The 14,474-nt window shown below is 43.1% G+C and overlaps 1 protein-coding gene and 1 long non-coding RNA gene across 2 annotated transcripts; one reads left to right on the forward strand and one right to left on the reverse strand.

Moving 5' to 3' along the window:
* Positions 1–2,010: 2,010 nt before the first annotated feature.
* Positions 2,011–3,542, reverse strand: LOC107279041 (uncharacterized). Its single transcript, XM_066304880.1, has 3 exons — positions 2,925–3,542; positions 2,126–2,840; positions 2,011–2,024 (listed from the first exon to the last, which is right to left on the reverse strand). The coding sequence occupies exons 1-3, from the start codon at positions 3,429–3,431 to the stop codon at positions 2,011–2,013; spliced, it is 1,236 nt and encodes a 411-aa protein (XP_066160977.1). The 5' UTR covers positions 3,432–3,542.
* Positions 3,543–5,246: 1,704 nt separating this feature from the next.
* Positions 5,247–10,219, forward strand: LOC136353670 (uncharacterized). Its single transcript, XR_010737053.1, has 3 exons — positions 5,247–5,369; positions 7,581–7,643; positions 9,911–10,219. It is a non-coding gene; the product is annotated as an uncharacterized lncRNA (long non-coding RNA).
* The last annotated feature ends 4,255 nt before the right edge of the window (positions 10,220–14,474 follow it).

A 14,474-nucleotide genomic window follows, 5' to 3' on the forward strand; every position in this document is an offset into this window, starting at 1 on the left:
TATCGTTTGTCGTACCAGGGCTTTACCGTGAATCGTGTCTAGCCGACCGGTTTAGCCACAGCCGTTGTTGAGTCGTTCGCTCGTTCGTTCGAACGAGGTGTTCCCCGTGCTTCGTTCGTTCGTCCGTGTTGAGTCGTCCTTTAGTTCAGAGCCGCCGGTTCCGTTCGCCGGTTTCGGTTGATCATTTAGGTGATCCCGTGTCACGTAGAATTGACTCGTTGAGTCGGTATCTCGTGAGGCCCGCTTGCCAGATCAATCTAAGCCATCCGATCTTGGTCAACTCTCGGTCAAGATTAATCTCAGCCGTCCAAAATCAATATAAATCCGTTCTTTTCAATGACATATTATTCCTTTTTAATATATGTCATCTACCAAATATGATCTAATCTTTTCCGGAGGTTGTTTTAATCTTCTGTCTCAGCTATAAATCATTTGTAAATTGTTTAATTAATTTGGAATAGTCTTTTCTTTAATAGGCTTAATTGGAATTAAATCTTGTAAAATTCATAATAAATTCATATGAAATCAGAATGAGGCCGTTCAAGCCTCATAATTCATCTAAAATTATAATCTACATGTTTGTTTACTTTTTATGTATTGTTTATTTGGTTTTTATTAGTCTTTTTCCTCGTTTTGCGTGTTAGCTTGTCGTTTCCGTCGTTGCGAAGGTTCGCGAGTGCGCCGGAAGTATTCAAGAAGATTAATTAAAGACCGATTATTGCAAGGCAAGTCACACAGATCCCAAACAACCCTTTGAGCATGTTGATCCTATATTTAAATTCTCTATTTATTTCAGCTGTGCATTTATTTTCAAATGTCATTGGGTGGAATTAACTTATTCTTTGTTATGGCCCTTTTGTTCTTGATTACTTTATTCCTTTATACCTTGGGTGATTATAATTGGACTAGTTGAGCTTTATATATATTGGTTCAACTAGATGTTAGATATAATTGCTTAGCCATGCTTAGAAACATTAGCACACTATTGGGATAACTTATGACTCACTATTATTTAATGATGGCTTAATGATAGTTCACGATGGTCAATCGTGATTGATTAATTAATTACTTGCCAACTAAAACTTGATAATGGTGGGTTGTGAGCACATGGTTTTGAGAGTCGTGCTCATGGCAATTAAGGACCGGTTCGCGAGCTACTATTGTGGAACATTAACCGTGCCAACCACAAGCCAGCGTGGGCAACGGCTTTACCTTTTGTATAGCATGGTTCATTGCGGGGCACCAGACTGAGAAGTGGCGGAGATAAGCCCACGGGGGTCGCTGGGGAGTCCATGCCTTGTTTTATAAGGGGGTGATTATGATCCAGGAATGGTGCACTGTGGTGAGTTGTGTTATGCAGAGGGTATTGTCACAGCCTCTATTCGGGTACTTTCCAGTATCGCGACGCATGGTAGACATGATGTTGAGGCTGTGTCTTGTGGGTACAGTGGTACACCTCTGGCCAGAGTAAAACTATTCGAATAGCCGTGCCCGCGGTTATGGGCGAGTTGAGCAATGTTTTTCGTGATTAGTCTCACACCTCTCACAATAATTATGGATGTTATACCTGATAATAATTTGCTTAGCTCCTGGTTTGGAGATTAGATCTGTACAGCCGGGTATGGTTGTTCAGGATGGTTGGGCCTGTGCAGCATGGGTGTGCTGTTCAGTGTTGATTAAAATTTCTGATTAATTACTCCACTATTTTTACTTCTCTTAAATGTTTTGCTAAATGCTGCTTTTGCAAATGAGCCAATATTACGCCATCCTTTGGTATTCTTGTGCACTTGCATATTTGCTGTGTGGCTTGCTGAGTATGTCATATGCTCACCTTGCAATAATCAATCAACCTCAGTTGAAGACAAGTTGCGAAGGAGAAGACGTTTGGCTTATACCCCAGTTGAGCTGCCTGTGGGAGTGGAGCCGGAGCTTCGCTAGATTTTATTTTCCGCTGCAGTTTTCTTCTTAGTGAGGACTTAGTGCCTCTTAAGTAAGTATTTATCGTTTTAGTTAATTTGATGAATCTGTATATTAAATTGTCAGTTTGTGTACCTCGGCTGATTCCTGGACGAGGATTTTATGCACAAATAAGTTCGGAAATTACTAGTGAATTTCCGGGCGTGACAAGTTGGTATCAGAGCCATCTCGACTGTAGGATAAGCCAAATGGTCAAACCTTAAGGACAAATTTTTCGAAAACATGATTTGTGAAAATTTTCCTTTCCCTTGATTAGTGCTTTGATCATTGCCTTCATCACCATCTGGCAGGTCAACATAATTGCTTGGATGGATATTATGTGGTTGGTTATTTAACCATTGCTCATCCCCATTCAGTGATAGAATAATATTATGGAACACTGCAGCAGCCACTGGTATCTTCACTTGGTTCTTGATTTTGTGGAAAGTTGCAACTTTGAGAATAGGGAAGCGCTTTTTTACAACCCCCAAAGTCCTTTCAACATGATTCCTCAATACCGCATGGCGATGGTTAAATAACTCTTTGTAGTTTTGAGGTCTACGCCGACCTGCCCCATACTCCTTTAGATGATACCTGACTTTACGATATGGTGCAAGGAAAGAATTGGTGTTGGCATATCCACCATCAACCAAATAGAACTTTCCAGGGGGTACTTGGAAGCCTTTGTTTACTGCAGAGGTAAGAACCCTGGCATCTGTAGCCGACCCCTCCCACCCAGTAGACATGAAAGTAATCTTCAGATCAAAATCACAAGCTATCATCACATTTTGGCTAAGAGTATTTTTCCTATTTCTAAATGGAGCTGCTTTGTCAGATGATATAGATATGGGTATATGGGTGCCGTCAATTGCACCAAGGCAATTCTGCAGCAAAAAAAAAAACCACATATGATTTTCTAAAAATGTAAAACAGCATATTAATAAGGATATAAGTGTTTAGGTAAGAACCTTGAAATAGGGATAAAATCTAGGATCTTTTTCTATTTTCCAATGAACTTCATTAGGATTTGGAGGCTTCAGAAACCGCTTCGAGAGCGAAGGGACAACTGAGTTGAAGAAATGCTTTACGTGACGATGAAAGCTATCCCCACTGTGCCCAAATTTCTCTTGCAAATCCTCAAATGAAGCATTGTGACTAAGCATGTATAAGAAGAATGCCAACTTCTCTTCAACTTTAATCCTAGTATCATCGACCAACTTTTCAGTTCTAAGGTAATTGGCCAAAGATATAAATATTTCCGGCTCCATCCTGAATGCTACCCGGCAATTTTTTACATGCCCTTCAAGCAACTCCCGAACACGCTCCTCGCCTGTTATCTTTGATGTATGGCGTCGCTTCTTTTCCCTTGCTCCACTAGAACTCAACAAATGTAGTGCAGGGAAAATAAACAACATCATATCATCGTCCTCCTCTTCCCTCCTCTTTCTAGCGTGGTCTCTTGCTCTCATATCCATAGTAGTACTATAGATAGAGCACAAATTATTTACAATTTTGCACTTAGCACAGCAACAAAAGATCTAGAAAGATAATCACAAAAGAATCGCTAAACTATGGGAATTAATCTTAAGAAGTCCAAGTTATGAAGCATATTTAAAAATTGATGGGAAAAATGAAAAGAACAATAAGGATCTTTTTTTCTTAAAGAGTGCACAGTGCAACAATAATTGAAGGAGGAGGTTGGTCTTCTCCAACTCTAATGGGTGCACGTGCAATCTACAAAACAAGCACAACTTATACACATCACTGACAACTCAAATTCAGAACTAGAACTAGAGTTACATAAAACCCAGAACTAGTGCTAGCTAGCATCAAAGTAGGAGCTGCTGTTTTTCAATCAAATAGAAGGATCTCATCATCAAATACATTATAACATGGGTACAGAATTAATCACCCAATCAGCTCATTTAACACTAGACATATTAGTGCTTGAATAGCTATGATAAACATGTTTTATACAAGTATCATGTTGAGGAAAACAAATCTGTTAGTCTAATGAGACTAAAAGCTACTGTTGTTAGTTTAAAATAAATCAGTTTAAGTATACATTACTGTATATACTGCAGCAATTTGTTGCTAGTTTGTTTGTGAAACAATGACGATAGAATTAGTTTACAATTCAGAAATGTTAAACTAATTACAGAGTACCTCCATAGCTCTACAATCCTCAAAATCAGGACACCCAACCCTTGTAATTTCCAAACAGAAATATAACCAACAACCACAAGTTGGGACTCCGGAAGCACCAAGAACTGAGTACTTCACTGTAAAAACTTGTATAGTCAATTTTACAAGACATGCTCAGGCAAGCATCACAGCATCAGTCACACTAAGCAAAACTAATCAAGGCAAGCATGTTTCCATAGCCACCGTACAGCTCTCGCTCTCACCATCTGCTGCCTCAAAGCCACCGTGAATCAAGAACTCAAATCAAGAACCAGAGTTGGGCGGTGCGGTGGCGGCGGCAAATCAAGAACTCATCCCCACCCAACCAAGAAAAAAAGCTCCACGCCCAAATCAAGAACTCACCAGATCGAGCAGGATACGAGGAGGAGGACGACGAATCGCTAAGCGCTCACTCACCAGAAAGCTACACGGCGAGAAGAGAGATGGCGGCGACGACAGGAAAGGGAGAAGAGAAGAAAACCCTAACCCTAGCTTTGCAAGAGGAGGGAAGAAGGGGAAAGGCAGCGTGCTCACTGGAGACAAGGTGGCGGCCGGAGGAGAGAGCCGTGTCGTCGCCGTCGCCGTCGCCGTCGCCTCCGGGTCGCGCCGCGCGCTGCCCCCTCCGTCACGTCTTCGTTGCGCCGCCGCCTCCACTCGAGGAAATTTTCCACGCTCCAGGAGTAGATGATTTTTTCCCGGGCCTAGAGAAGAGGGAAACCCCGTGGTGGGCTGGGCTAAAATTCACGGTAGGGCTTAACCGAACGCACAATTTCGCATGGGCCGGGATTTTTTCCTCGCCGGGGTGATCCATGGGGATTGGGCCCCGATCCCGGCCGGGAACAACCCAACCGAACAAGGCCTAAAGGGGAACCCGAGCCCCTTCCTTGCCATCACCGTTGCCATCTCTCTCTCTCCTCTTTCTCTCTTTCATTTTGCTCTCTGTACCGCCACCTATAGCCGCTGTGCCGCGCCTTCTAGGGCCGCCGTCGTCGGCGGTGCCTCGCCGGAGCTCCGCCGGAGGTTGCCGCCGCCTCCCCGGCCGCCGGTCACCGAGCCGAACCTCGCCGCCGCGGCACATCGCTGCGACGCTGCCTGGGATCGAGCAGGAGCGAGAGGAGGAAGAAGAAACCGTGCCGAGCCACTGCCAAGCCGGCCCCACCTCCCTTTCCTCCCTCAAGCCGCTGACAAGCAGGGCCCGTGCCTCTCTCCCTCCATCAAGTCGCTGACAGGTGGGCCCCCCATTGCCATCCAAGTTAGCGGAATATTCCAATGGAATATTCCTTTCCGTTATTAATCAATTTCCAATATTCCAGAAAATCAATTTATCCTTTGAAAATTCCTAGAAATTCAACCGTAACTCCGATTGACCCTGTTCAAGTCCCTAAATTTTTCTAAAACTAGCAAACACGCTCGTGTGTTTGCAACGGGTGAAAAAAACATAATGATAATATACGTTTTTTATGCATAACCATGTCGATGCCAATCAGAAAATTAGAACATCTTAAATGTAATGGCCCAACCTCGATGGTGGCAACCTTACGATGTTTGCTTTACCTAAAATAATTGAATTATTCATAAGGCAACATGCATATAATCTAAAATATTCTTTTAATCCCATTCTTGCAACCAATCAAATCCGACCCTACCTCGTATGGTCAAGTCTACACAAAATAGAGTCATTGTACACTCTTCTCTAAATAACAATTAAAATATGTTTATTTACTAATATTATTTTCATATAATATGTTATCAAGAATAATAGCTACACTTCACAAAAATAGTCTGATAATTGCCTACAAAGATGTGCAGCGTGTCCAATACATGAGAAAAGATGACGAAACACAAGTCGTGTAGGAGATGGAAAAAAATTGATGGATCCTATCCGACCAAGTGTCCATCAATTTAGTGTTTTTTCTAACAGTTTTTTCCTCGTATGCCTTTTTTTATGCTTTTTTTTACATACGATGTAAATATTTTTTCTCGCGTGTTTTTTTTATGGACTACGGAACTTTTTTTCTAGCGCGTTTTCTTTTGCGCTTTTTTCTGATATTTTTTCCTCACGCGTTTTTAAACCGTTCTATTTTCTCACGTATTTTTTTCTTTTTTAATATAAGGTAGAAAGTTATGTTTTAAAATAGTTAGATTATTTTAGATTAGAGATATAGAAGAGATATAAACGGACTACTAAAAAGACGAATAGAAATTAGATTTTTTTTTTCTGCCATGCTTCTTTCTGCCCTTTTTATTTGTTTCTCGTGCATTTTTTTTACGAATGGTTTTTTTCGCCACTTTCTTATAGTGACGGACCTTTCTAGATATAATAGGATTTGATTTTTTTTACTACGTCACATATAATTCCTTTTTCTTTAGAATCAGACAGTTTTTTTAACTGCGTCATCTGAGTCGGATTCGTTTCGATTTTTTTCCTCTTTTTACCCCGCTTTTTTTGATCGAACAGATTTGTTATTTTTCGCCCGTGTTTTTTTTTTCGCCCCGTTTTTTTATCGGACTTTTTTTTTCTTTTTTTCGCCCAGTTTTTTCGCCCGGTTTTTTTGCTCGGTTTTTTTCGTCTGGTCTATTTTTTTTACTGCGTCACATATAATTCCTTTTTCTATGGAATCGGACAATTTTTTTTAAAAAAAATCGCCCTTTTTTAACCGCGTCGACAGAGTCGGATTAGTTTCGATTTACTTTTCCCTTTTTTGGCCCCTTTTTTTTATCGGACAGATTTGTTTTTTTCGCCTAGTTTGTTTTGATCGGACTTTTTTTGCCCGGTTTTTTCCGCTGAGTTTTTTACGGACGATGGAAGCACCTCTTACGGTTTTTTTTGCCCAGTTTTTTTGATCGGACTTTTTTCACTAGGTTTTTTCCGTCGGTTTTTTTACGGACGATGGAAGCGCCTCTTATTTTTTTAAAAGTAGTAGACTAACCCTTTTTTTGCCACTTTCTTAGGGAATCGAACGGACCTTTTTAGATGTGAATTTTTTAAGTAGGGACGGGAGTAGAGAAAGAGATGTTTACAAAGTTTATATATTAAGAAATAAAAAAACCAACAAAAACAAAATAAAAGGAAAGAAAAAACTGAAAGAAACGAAAAATTAAAAAAAAACAGAAAAACCGTGCGTGGGCCGGAATAGGATTTTTTTTCCCGTTTTAAGGGATCGGATCATTTTTTTGGCTACTTTTTCTTTTTTTTTTTCGAATCGGATTTTTTTTTGTTTTTTTGGCTATTTTTTCTCCGATTTTTTTGTTTTTCCTTTTAAGGGGAATCGGACTTCTTCTTTTCTTCGCTATTTTTTTATTTGTGATGGACGAAGGAAGCATCTCTTATTTTTTTTTTAATTAGTAGTAGATTGATATCTACACAGTGGCTCTATTGTTTCTCTGATTTGAGCCTGTTTTAATTGCCTTTTGTTAATTAGTTTTGTTTTCGCGTTTAGAGCCCGAGTACGAGGAAGCTCTGGACATCGCTTTCGAGGGAGAAGACCCCAACCCTGTGCAAGGCAAGCCTCTTTGATCACATTGCCCCTATATTTGCAAAGATATGTTGTTTGAAAAGTGCATTATTTAGTATACACGAATAATATGTTTAGCCCTCGGATTGTTTATACATCCGACGGACCGACCTAGTAGTCGCACTTATATTACATAGGTTGATGTTTCCATACCTTTGATAGCTCCACAAATGTTTGCAGCGGTAACATTATATGATTACCGAGATAGTTTCGCTTAGCCATGCTTACGTTGTTTGCCGTGTGGGAAACTTGGGTTATTCCAAATTACTTGCTTAAAAATCCGGTACAACTGAGGTGTTGTGAAATAAAATGTGTTGTGAAAGTGGTGGTGATGCGGAGTCATGCCTTTGTGGTTTGGCCACGTATTGTTGTTAAGGACCGATTCCTTTGGGAAATCCATCCAAACACATTACAGTGTGATCGCACGGGTATTTATGGGATGTCTCTGGCTATGTAAATTGTTATCACATGGGAGTTGGTGTGCCAATGGTTGTGGAATGCCGAGGATGAGGAGACGAAGTTTTACACATTTTGGCCCATCATGGGTGTCTTTTTGCCTCTATTGTGGCGTGCGATATCTGTAGGAGACATCCTCGGTATTTCCTGAGTGGATGACGGCTGTCCTTGCCTGATACTCATGCGATTTTCATGGGTTAGCCTTGGAAAGGCCTTATCACGAACTTCCGTTACCGACGGGTAAACGGTGTAAGTTTCATGTCGTGTGGATAAAGCGTGCAACCTCTGCAGAGATTATTGAACTGTTCGAAGAGCCGTGCCCACGGTCAAGGGCGGGTGTAAGGTGTTTCTCATAGCGTAGATTTGTTTGACAAATGTTTGTGAAGAAGTGGTTATTGGGAAGGGTAACGTTTCTAAAGTCCGCCTGTGTGGCAGATGGCTAACCTTTATGGTTAGGAACGGGTCTGTGTGACCTGGGGTGTCATCCGACGCCGAGGTGTTGTTAGGGCCATGATGGCGTTGTTGTGCTGAGATATATGTGTGAACTGTGTTGTTGTGAAAAGGAACTAATAGAGGAAACAAATTAATTGTTGTTCGATAATCGTGACAAGTTGTTGCAAAGCAACTTGTGGAATGGGTCGAGGCATGAGCCTCCTCCCGACAACTAAAACTTGACTCACTCACTAGGAGTTTTTGTGAAATAAATCACTTTGCCAAAGAGGCAGCTTTCGCAAATAAAACCTTTGCCTCCTTGTTTAAACCAAATGATGAGGACACAACTAGCTCGGATATAACCATAACTACCTTATGTATTAATCAACCAAAGGTGCATATGTTCTATATTAGATTTACTTGTTATATATTTGAACATACGTTGCTACACAATGAGTTTTGTGTGTTTTCGTTTGCAGAGTTACTTGCTTGGGCGAAAGAAAAGAGACCGAGCGTAAGGAATTGGATGGATGATTGAAGAAGTTGATTGGGGACCAAATCAAGACCTTCTCCAAGTCTTCTTTGATCTCACCACGTCACTTTTGGTCCATATAAGACAAGAGATGAAATTCTACATGTTTTGGATTCGGATTCGGGCCTCCTGACAGCATCAACTTCAAACAGACCTAGCCGCTGATCTAGAAGTAATTTCAGGGCCCATAAGTACTTGTTGGAAAGCTTATGAAGTCTACTTTCAGATGGTTTTGGTCCCACATCAAAATTCCTACCGAGCTGCCGGGAATCTGCAAAACAAGCCACGTAACTCATCCAATCCGAATCTGATTTGAGTTTTGGGCCTTGTAATTGTGTCGTGGGCTTAGCCCAAGGGAGTGTGCGCCCTAGGGCAACCCTAGGACGTTTCTAATCACATTTATTCAGTAGCCGCCATTGTTTAGGGTCGGGTTTTGCTTAGATTAATCTATCGAGAACAGTTTCGCCGCTAGATCGGTTTGTTAGACCCCAATTCGTGAGCTTAATCATTCATCTACAATTTTGGTTGTTTTCTATCTCGTTCTTGCTTGTGTTCTTCGATTGGCAAACAGGGATTAGCCTTCTCGGCGAGGTCATCCGCATTTTGACACGGGTGATAACCAGAGGAGACGTGGTGCTGCGATTGCGGGGCTCAAGAGCGTGTGTGTTCAAGAAGCCGGATCGATTTGTGTCGTGACTCCGCCCAAATCGTTGTTTATCAGAACCTTTCGGAAGATTTGGAACCCTAGTGCACATCACCAAACATGTCATTCTTTCCCCTGGCTTATTGTTGAGTACGTTAAGTACTCACCCTTGCTCCTTATAATAATCTATAGAGTATGAAGATGAAGACGTCGACCCGACCGCCGAGGAATATCTCCAGGAGCAAGCCGAGTATGAAGACTTCTAGATGTTTCGTGCCTAGCCCTAAGCCTCGACTGTGGAATAAGTTAGTGCCTAGGTTCTTTGCCTAGTGCATAGTTGCTTAGTCGCTTAGTTCTCCACGCTGTTCGCTTCTGCGCTGTCGCTTTTATGGCTTTCTATAATGTTGTGTTGTTCATCTATGGGCCTGTCCATGATGGCAACTTATGTAAGGACTACTACCTAGTGATGTAATAAAGCAGTTTACTTTGATTCCATATTTATTCTGTGTGTACCAGCTAGTATATCCTAGAACTGGTACTATATCACAGCTAATACATAATACCCCGGTGTGAGTTAGCTGTGTCTATAGCTAACGAATGTCGGGGCAGGATCGCGAGCGATGCAAACATGGTGCCCTTCCAATCGATGCAAACGACCCGGGGAGCACGTTGCTTGCAACATAAGAGCTCCTCTGGCACCCACCTCAGTCAGCTACCGGTGAGACTCTAGAGGGTTGGTGGCTCACCTAGATTGTGGAGCTGGTGGGCTCAACCCATCATTTGGTCATGGCTAACTGCACCCGCGGATGTCTTGGTCAGCCTCGAGAGCCACCCGTCGACTGCCTCAACACCCTCACGCCCTCGTTTTGTGGGTGTGTAGCTACTTGAGGACAGGGCCACTAGCGGCCCATTATCTCCTCAGCGCATGCTGGTGAGTGGGACCTTCACTCGTGGCGGACGGCCCTCTTAAGAAGCCATACTAAAAAATAGAGCTATTTTTCTACACGGGTCTCTTAAGTGGCTGCACGAAAAAATATATTTTCGTAGAATATTCATCTAGAAGTCTAAGTTACCTCTTCAAATCCCTCTGAGCACTTCAATTTTTTTTTCAAGTCATCTTTATATCCTCTTTGAAAGGGTCAATTAGGCCTAGAGGGGGGTGAATAGGCTAATTTAAAACTTTATGTGGAAGCTAAAACTGAGTTAGGGTCGGAAAGTCTGATCCACAGTCGGACTATCCGAAAATATCAGATAGTCTGATGTTGGATCAGACTGTCTGATCCACTAAAAGAACACTACAAGTAGATCTAGTGCACAAACAAGAGTATGGCGCAAACAGCGACTAGATCTATAGCGGCACAAAAAACAAATCTAAATAATGAGAGAAGAGATATCACCAACAATGAAGTTCACCGAGTTGTTCCCGGAGTTCAAATCCTTGAGAGGATTCTACTCTCCGTTGAGGAGCTCACTAAGAGCCGGGTCTTTGCTAACCCTTTCCTCAAGAGGTTGCACTAAGCACTCCTCCTTCCACTAAGGGGTATCTCTTTCCTTGTGGAGGCGAGATCCGGCCTTCACAAACTTCTCCCGGCCAACCACACGTAGATCGGTGGCTCGGGAGTGACACCTAGCCGTCTAGGAGTCCTCAACCTCCAAGAGTAACAAACACCACACAACTCTTGGTCAACCCTAGTGCTCAAGATCGAGTGAAACACACACTAGGCCCTCAAACCCCAAATCCACAACCACCAAGATCCACCACACAAAGAACAAGAGGGGATTTGAGAGAGGGAGAGAGAGCTCAAAGATCTAAACCACCTTAGCACCAAGCTCAACCCAAAGTGAATGTGAATGAATGAGTTGGGTAACCCTAGAAAAGGGTTAGGTGGGGGGTATTTATAGAAGCCCCCAAAATGTGGCCGTTGGGAGAGAATCTTTTCATCCCACCTCGGAAAGTCCGAGGTGACATCGGATAGTCCGATGTTTTTGACCCCCAAGCAGGCCAGAGACAGAGAACGAAATTCTGGAGAATTTCGGACAATCCGATCGATCGGATAGTCCGATGTCATATCGGATATTCCGTTATTTTTGAACCAAGAATTTCATCCTCTCACAGAGACTCAAGTTCCATTGAATTTCGGAGTCTCTGGATCATCGGATACTCCGATCACATCGGATAGTCTGATTTAAAACTCACTCAAAAGGAATAAAAAGCAATTCAAAACAAAGAGTGAAGTTCTGAGAAATTTCAGATAGTCCGACGTATCGGATAGTCCGACCTTATATCGGATAGTCCGATATTTTTTAGCCAACACTCAGACCCAAGACAGTGAGCAAAGTTCTGTGAAATTTCGGATAGTCTGAGCATCGGATAGTCTGATCAACATCGGATAGTCCGACAGACATAAAACATGAACACTTCAAATAAATGATTTTGAGCACTAGTGTTCTATCAATTATATGCATGTGGCATCCCTCTTAATAGTACGGCATCCTAATACTCAAGAACACAAGATATACATGGATTAGAAGACAATTACCACAAAAGATGCCGCAATACTTATTGTGTTGACATCCACTCCTTTTTCATCCTTGCATACATCTCAACAAAAAGCATTAGTTACCCTCTAATTGTGTTGTCATTAACACCAAAATAAATGAGGGGTCCTAGATGCACTTTCAATCTCCCCCTTTTTGGTGATTGATGACAACACACTTAGAAGTAATAAAAGATTAGGATTTTAGTGGAGCTCCCCCTAAAGATATGCTAGAAATGAAATAGGAGAGCTCCCCCTCAATCTATGCATTAGATTAGAAATGACAATATAACCTCATGCATATGCCAATGACAAGATATTTCACACATTTGAGCATGGATAATAGATAATTGCACTTAACAAGACACAAAAGCCCAAGGTTCGACTAGTCATCACGAAAGGAGATAGATTAGAGATTTTTGTTCATAGGTGGTTCTCCCCCTTTGGCATCAAGGCACCAAAAGGGAAAAAAGAGGATCACTCATCCTCATCAGAATCCTCGCCCTCCTCACTTGACTCCTCAGCATAGTCACCTTCCTCCTCCTCTTCTTCTTCCTCCATAGGAGCCTTGCCATGATCCGCACGAGAGGAGCTTGCCTCAGCTGCAAAAGGGTCCTCAATCACATCCTCCCCACTGTCCTCAACCTCAGAACCATCGGGAGAACACGGCAAATGGGCGTTGCGAAGGAGGTTCTTGATCCGTCGAGTGTCCTTCTTCCTTGCTCTACGTTCCTTGGCTTGCCGAACTGAGATGGTCTTGCATAAGTTGAAGATGGACTTGAAGAACCGCAAGGACGAGTTGGAGTCCGGCTTGGTGACGGTAGCGGAGGGACCGGCACGAGAAGAAGCACGAGTGGTTCATCCAGCCGGCACAGCAGCAGCCTTGATGGGACGGAGTTGGTAACCGGTATGTGCCACCTCCTTGTGAAACTTCTTCTTGGACACAATCTCAATCATCTTCATAATGTAAGGCCCATAGCCAAGTCCTCGCTTAGGCATCATGGAGATAAGCCGGATTTCTTCAAAGATGAAGTCAAAGGAGTCAAAGAGCTGTGGGTGAGCCTTTATCTTGTAAAGCAAATTACTTGTATAGGCAAGGACGTTGCTAGCATCACCTTCCTTGGGATTGAGAGTTTTGCGCAAGAGCTTGTTGAGATAGGCATAGAAGGGAAGAAGACCTTTGATGGTGCCTAACTCATAGTCCACATCTTGGTACAAGAAGTGAAGAGAATTTGTGTCCATGGGCTTCTCATCATGAATCTTGACACGATTGGTGCGAGAGCGAGCCGGAAACCCCAAAATGGCAGCAAACTTGGCATATGTCACTGAGTATATGATGCCATCTGTCATCCAATGAATAGTCTTTTCTTTGTTGGGCTCAAAGTAAACTGTGGCATAGAATTGTGCGATGATTTCTCTGCACCATGGGTATTGCAAGCCCATGAGTTCCTTCAAGTTTTGCCGAGCACAAGCTTCAATGATGTCGCGTCCCAAATCGACTCTAAAATACATCCTCGAAATTGTGCAAAGAATAATTAAAATTCATGTGAAAGCCTCCAACAATTAAAATGTGCAAATGTAAAAGTCAAATGAGGCTTGGAGGATTTTTGTATATTTCCTAAAAGCCTAAAATGCGTAAATAAATTTTAGTGGAATTTTCAGAGCACAAATAATAATTGAAAAGAAATAAACAAAGTTGAAAAGGTTTATAAAAAGAAAAACCCTAAAAGAAGTCTTCTTTCCCCCCCCTTTTCCTTCTTGGGCCGGCTCGGCCCACTTCTCTCCCTCCCTCTCTCTCTCCTCCCCTCCGGCCCATCGGCTCCTCCCCGCGCGCGCGCCGCTGACAGGCGGGCCCGCCCGCCACCCTCGCTGACGGGTGGGGCCCACCTGTCATCCCCAACCCCGCGCCGCGCCCGCCGCCGCCCGTGCCCTAGCGCCGCCGCCGTCGCCGAATCCGCCGCATCCCGCCTTCCCCGCGCGCCATAAAGAGGGGCGAATCACTCCCCGTGATTCCCTCTCCCGATTCCCCCTCTTTTCCCTCTCTCTCCCTCGGATTCGTCCGATTTGAATCCCGCAATCGTCGCCGGCGTCTTCAATGGAGCCCGAGAACTCCGCGGCCGGTTTCCTTTCTCTCCGGCCGCCCTCTCTCTCTCCCGTCGCTATAAAATCAATCCCCGAGCTCCGCTCCTCCGTTTCCGCCACTCGCCGCTCACTCTCCC

Source organism: Oryza sativa, chromosome 10 (assembly GCF_034140825.1).
Source record: "Oryza sativa Japonica Group chromosome 10, ASM3414082v1".
In the NCBI taxonomy this organism is placed as follows: Eukaryota; Viridiplantae; Streptophyta; class Magnoliopsida; order Poales; family Poaceae; genus Oryza; species Oryza sativa.